The 6559-nt window shown below is 34.3% G+C and overlaps 1 protein-coding gene across 1 annotated transcript; it reads right to left on the reverse strand.

Annotated features, from left to right (window-relative positions):
* Window positions 1–908: 908 nt before the first annotated feature.
* Window positions 909–5136, reverse strand: LOC145036721 (P-loop NTPase domain-containing protein LPA1 homolog 1-like). Its single transcript, XM_078985191.1, has 8 exons — window positions 4827–5136; window positions 4511–4687; window positions 3788–4092; window positions 3610–3691; window positions 3056–3442; window positions 2197–2880; window positions 1329–1439; window positions 909–1254 (listed from the first exon to the last, which is right to left on the reverse strand). Exons 2-8 carry the CDS (start codon window positions 4655–4657, stop codon window positions 1027–1029), a joined length of 1944 nt encoding a protein of 647 aa, XP_078841317.1. The 5' UTR covers window positions 4658–4687; window positions 4827–5136; the 3' UTR covers window positions 909–1026.
* Between the last annotated feature and the right edge of the window lie 1423 nt (window positions 5137–6559).

Consider the following 6559-nt stretch of genomic DNA (forward strand, 5'->3'; position numbering starts at 1 on the left):
TTCGGAAACAACATTGAAAATTCCCCCCCCCCCCCCCCCCGCGCATAGCGGGGATAACCTTTCTAGTTTATATTAATAACTTTTTAAATTTCTCAACAACATTTCATGTCGAGTTGAATTATATATGACAATGTATTCACCATCATATATGACAATGTATTCACCATCATAGGTGATATATTTCTCTAACTTTTACTTATAAGGCTTCCATTATATATTGGTCTCTCACTTCTTTTTCTGATAAGACTCATGTAAAGCTGTGAAGAAGGTCTCTCACTCTCTATTTCTTTTTAAAAGAAGTTTGTAATTATTAGTTTCATGTAAATATCACAAAACATTCTTCGCAGCTTTCAGATGATCTAGACTGTGATTTGATTAATAAGGCTCACCATGCCAGTAACATAAGAGATATTGGGACAAGTACAATCATGTGATTAGTTAAGGTTCCAACTACCAAAGCATTATAATATTAATTTCATTTGATACAAATAACCAAAAGCGTATAATATTAATTTCATTTGAAGCAAATAAAGGGGAAACATTGTTGCATGTTATGTCAACTTTTTACACACACGAATTTGACTAGGCTTTTGTGTTGTTTCTACCGTCTTTTTACAAAAGCCTTGTCCAAAATATAAAGAAGTGTGAAAAATATACAATCCATACAAAGAATTTGACAAAATTACATAAATAGTCCCTACGGTTTTCCATATTCTTGGTTTTCCTCCATAACTTTTTTTTGTTACATTGATGGTCCCTGTGGTTTCGATTCCTTGCGTGATAGGTCCCTCCATATTTCTTTTACATTGATGGTCTATATGCTTTTGAATTACTTTTGTCCTTATTTATACCTTTTAGTTTATTTTATATTTTAAGATAAAAAAAAAAAGTAATCTGTGCAACACGCATTTGCCCAACACAACCATAAACTGCCATAGATCAACTTACAATGTAAAGTGCATTCAAGGTGTTCGACAAAATGCCAAAGAGAAGTTTACCCTAATAACTTTAACAAATATCAAGATTTTACATAATACTATAAGATCGTCCTCTGACTCTAGATGCCAATCTTTTATCCATCAATGGCTCGCTTTTTGTTCTCAAAACACAGTCAACATTCTGTTTGACTCCAGAAACGTTAGTTTTAGATTCGAATTCTGCATTCAAATATCCATTTTCTTGAATATCTTGCATTGCAAGATCATCATACTCTTCATCTGATTTAGTCGACTCCTCATCAACTGACCCTTCCATCTAAATCATAATTCAATTTGTGAGCATAATTACAATCGAAAAAAAAATGAATGGGGGTATTTTAGTCATTTTACCTCTTCGTGCATATTTTCTTTGGCATCATCACTAAGATCCTCATCGGTATCTAATGCGTGGGTATCGTCCACCTCTTCATCGCTTCCATTAACAGATAAATCTTCTTTCAACTGAAAGTTGAAATTAGAATAAGTTACACTTTTGGTCCCTGTGGTATGCTCAAAATGACAGGGTTAGTCCAAGTTTCTAGTTTTTTGCGGATATGGTCCATCCACTTGGGTATTATACCATATTATAAAAAAGTAAATTACAAAATGGTCCTTACGCTTTCTATTTTTACTGGATTTAGTCCAAAATTAAAACATTATTCAACTTTAGTCCCTACTTCGAAGTTTCATATCGATTTTGGTCCATGGAGCCTTGAAATAAAGACCAAAATTGATATAAAACCTTGAAAAAAGAACCAAAAACTGATATAAAACATTGAAAAAGGGACCAAAACTGAAACATGTCTCGGTTTTAGACTAAACATGATAAAATTCAAAAACCAAAGTGACCAATTTAGTAACTTGATCATAAAATTATTAGAACAGTAAATTACATTTTTGGTCCCCGAGTATATTAGATTTTTTCAAGTTTGGTCCCACAACGTTTTTTCTTGCAATTTCGGTCCCAAAAAGTATTTTTTGCAATTTTGGTCCTTATCTGAGGTTTTTGTTACCCTTATTGGTTGCTAAGAATAACTAATTTTCAATTTTGGTCCCGAAAATCTTTTTTCTTGCAATTTTGGTGCTTATTTGAGGTTTTGCAATGTTTTTGGTCTCTAATCCAAATAACATGATTATATTCTAGGGACCAAAATTACAAAAATCAGCTATACCCAGGGACCAAAACTGTAATTTACTCGTACAAAAATATCAAATATACCTCTTTAGCATGTCCTTCTGAGAACTTTGGTGAGCTACAACACGAAGAATAATGTCTACTACCATTCTCCATAACTTCATCAACACTACTAGCATGACTAGTGCACCCAAGTTCATTCGGCCAAGCACTGATTCCGAAGTTACCAAACTGCAGATTCACCGATTCCGACTTCCCAATGCGCACCACTCCATACATCGGAATCCCCATTCCGTCCTCGGCATTCCACGCCTTTGCAACCGATCCATCGTTATTCAAAAGAGCCATCAAATGCCTCGAAGAACCCTGCCTTTGAATCAACTGAAACATTCCTTTCGACCCGATGGAATTAGCCACACACTGATTCCGATACTCCTCGTCAATCACAAATACGGTGTTGGTGGCGGAATCGTAAAGTGGTTCTCCGGAATCACGTCTTCTTAAACAGCTGAAAACTGTCGCGTGGATTGCTGCGACACTTTTGTCGACATTTGTGTTGTTTATTTTTGGGACTAGGTGTTTGTCTGCTCGATTGCAGAGGTATTCTTGAATTGTTCTTATGTTTTTTATGTATTTTATGTATTTGTTTTTTGCAGGGTCTAATGTCATGTATTTTGCACGAACTGCAAATCTTTCCATGTGTTTGTCCTCGTTTGTGATGTAGATCATGAATGGGATGATGGATGGATGTTTTTTCATTAATCCCATCTATAAAATCATAAAAAGATTCAAACTTTAGCTTCATATGTAATGGGATATGATTAACTTATTAAAATCTTTCTATCCAGATTCCAGATCAAGTCAAAAAGATGCAAATTTCAAAATATTCATCGGTTGAGAGGAAAAAAGAAGAAGGGCAAAAAGGTAAAAGTGTATTACATACCACGAAATTAAGGCTGAGGTGGACACCCTCCACGATGACTGATTCTTTTCGATCTTCCCATGCAGTTATAAGTCTGTCAAGACTATCAATGACCATTTCACTTTGTGCTTTGAAACCTTCAATGGCCATTTGTTTAGGGCTAATTAAGTCAACTGTGGTCAAACTAGAACCTTCTTTAGGAACAGGTTCAGTTTTGGAAGTAGAATCAAATTCTTTTGTGGCTTTTTTTTTGGCTTTGGCTTCTGAAACAGCTACTGGATCTAGATGTTCCCCTGCATGATAAGTAGAAGACCATAGGAGTGGATTTTGTTTTTCATCAACAAAGCTTCTCATCATATGGCGTATTGAATCTGTAGATATAACAGTTGTGATCCCTAATCTGCTAGCCTGAAATAGCAATGCACTTTCATTTATTTGTTTATTGTATCAAATTACAAGAATAAGTTTAGCATTCTTGAAACTATAAGATCAAGAACATGATATGATGATAAAAGATAGAGACTTTGATTCAAAATACTCATTGACAGATGAAAAATGGAACATTTATGACATACCAGTAAAGCTGACAATGTAGATTTGCCACATCCACTAGTACCACAGAGTAGAACAGTCACAGATTCCTTTCTTTCCCGAATTCTGAAAAAATGAAGGCAGAAAAGATTGAATTTTTAAGGGATAAATGTAAGAAATAGCAATGTATAGTATGAATGATTACATTAAATTTAGGAATACCTGCAGGCTAAAACAAAGTCAGCCCTTTGATTGGGACCAATATACTTGTATTCAGAGAGAGCATCACATACAACATCTATGAACCTCTTTCTTTTGATGACAATTGTAGTGCGCTTTTTGTATGATTCAAAAGGCTTGCTCTTAGTTGTGCTATCTTTCTCTGAAAACACATGATTGCTTCCATTCATCTTATCAGACAGAGGATGAACTTTCAAGAAATCTTTTCCCCATTGAATTACACCTATGTCTGCCAAACTTTCCTCTAAGCATTTATTTCTCATGATTTCAAATACCCTTTGGCTTATCTGTATGAAAATAAGAGCATATTTAGTGTAATCAGAGTACTAGACCTCATATATTAACATGTTTAAAATCTTGAGAGAAATTCCAGATAAAAGTAAATCGAATGGGAATTTGGACATCATCATTCGTAAAGCAAAATTCTGTAGGATCTAATTCGAACTGGGGAAAGATGTCAAATTTTAGAGAAGTCGCTTTCAGGTAAAAGTTAAAGTGGAAAAAGAAACATCACTTTCGGTGCAACAGTAAGATTTATGAAGATCTAACTAATTTTACAGAAATGAGAAAAAGCTAACATCCAAATCTGGAATTATTTTCGCGAACACTCGATTGCAACTACATGATCATGAACTGTAATTCAATTTCAACAGTAACCACGCGACAGATAAATTGAGAGTATGATGAGAAATTGAGTTGCTTAACCTTGAAGGCATGACGTGCTTTACAGCCCATCAACTGCAAAGTGCTCTGGAGAACAGGACGCGTGTATCTAAACGATGATTCTTCATTCCCTTTCGTTTCTTCATCATCCTCCACCACTACGTACAACAATTTAGCTACCTCCGTCATTTCCTTAATTCCTCCGGTATCCGTAACGAACTGTTCGTTCATCATCGTGAACATTATATACAAGACAAGAAAAGAATAATCCAAAGACGTTTCAAACTTCTCAACGAAATACAACAAAAACGCGATTAGAAAAAGAAACACAATGGGCGAAAGAGCATAGATCCCTTACGTGGAAGATTCTGCTATTAAATTAACTGAAAAGAGGGATTGGGCGCTAGGGTTCGGATGGAGCGGCGAGTTGCCATTTTAATAACTTGTTATAAGAAGAAGAAAGTTTCCACCGTGATCTCTTCATTGTTCTGCCACCTGCTTCCACGCATCACCGCCTTCAGCAGTCCACGATTCCTCTCTCTCTCCGACACTTTGCTTTCTCTCTCTAGAATTGTTGACTTTATCGGAGATCTATTTGACGGTTTTCCATTCGTAAATCAATGACGTTGTATTTATAGAGGGTCGTTTTCGACATAAAATGTCCAACCGATTGATGTTGCCTAACTCATACTTTTGATCTCAATTATAAACTAGGGACTTGAATTTTGCGCGATGTCGGTTGTCGTGTGTTAATCTGTTTTGTAAGTTAAATTTTATTGATTGTATTGGTAAAACTTAAATACCATAATATTTGTGAATGGATAAATATATAAGTTCGGTAAATTAGTTAATATCAACAAATTTATGTCGTCGAATTAAAATTTATGTGATCAAACTCGTAGGAAAAGTACATAAAAATAAGTGTATATATATATATATATATATATATATATATATATATATATATATATATATATATATATATATATATATATATATATATATATATATATATATATATATATATATACACACGTTAAAAAGTATTTTTAAAATTTTGCTGAATTTTAAGAGGTCCAAACCTTAAAACATGATTCACAACAAGTTTATACAATCAGATCTTATCTTATCAGGTTAATCAGTTAACAAGTTAAACCAAGATTCACTCAATTTCAGCCATTTGAATCGGTCAAAATCAAATGAATCAGTTAGATCAAAGTTATATAACATCTCAGACTTCTTGAATTGGGCAACGCCTTGGATCATCATCTCCTCCTTCCCTTATATGTTGCATCTCACCACCATACTCTCCTGTTCTCCATAAAACCTACACTCCATCGCCGCCACCTACATCTCTGGATCCATTCAGGTATATCCTTTTTGCTCTTCCCCTCTCTTGATGCCTTCTACCTCCTTCATATGTATCTTCCTTATGCCCTAAATGAAGTCCACCTTGTACAGCTTCATGAAACAATGATGCTTGCTAGAGACAAAGCTAACAAAGTAAATGCATCTGTTTTCTTATTTTTTTATAGTATGAACTAATTTGAATATCATTTTTTTCTAATTTATCCAATGATAACATTATTCTTCCGTTTCAGATTCTACTTATATTCGTTATCTTTATCTTTTCCAATTTCATTTTTCCTGAATTTCTCCCCAATTTGTACATATATTTATGCCTAATCGACTAATTTCAAATTTTGTTTCAAACTTTAGCAGGAGAACGGCGACGAATATGTTTACGGTTTGAGGAGAATGGTGACACTGGTAGTTTTTTGTTTTTATTCCTTATTTTAATTCCTGGAAATTCATATCGGTGGTCGTGGTGTTGGCTACAACCGAAAAGCTTTCTTTATTTCCTATTGTCTTCTTCTTTAGATTGAAACCTGAAATCCATTAAAATAAAATCGATTTCATTGTTTTTGAATCTTGGTGTGTATTAATATTTATTTGGTTTTTTTTGTGGTTCCAGATGATAATCATGTTAACCTTAGAAACCAAGCGTAAACGCACACCTTATTGTATCCTACGGTATTACCTTCTCTAAAGCCTGATCTCCTCTATACACCATCAGGCTTCAACCACCGT

The sequence above is a fragment of the Lactuca saligna genome, chromosome 1, assembly GCF_052625555.1.
Source record: "Lactuca saligna cultivar CGN05327 chromosome 1, ASM5262555v1, whole genome shotgun sequence".
Classification (NCBI taxonomy): Eukaryota; Viridiplantae; Streptophyta; class Magnoliopsida; order Asterales; family Asteraceae; genus Lactuca; species Lactuca saligna.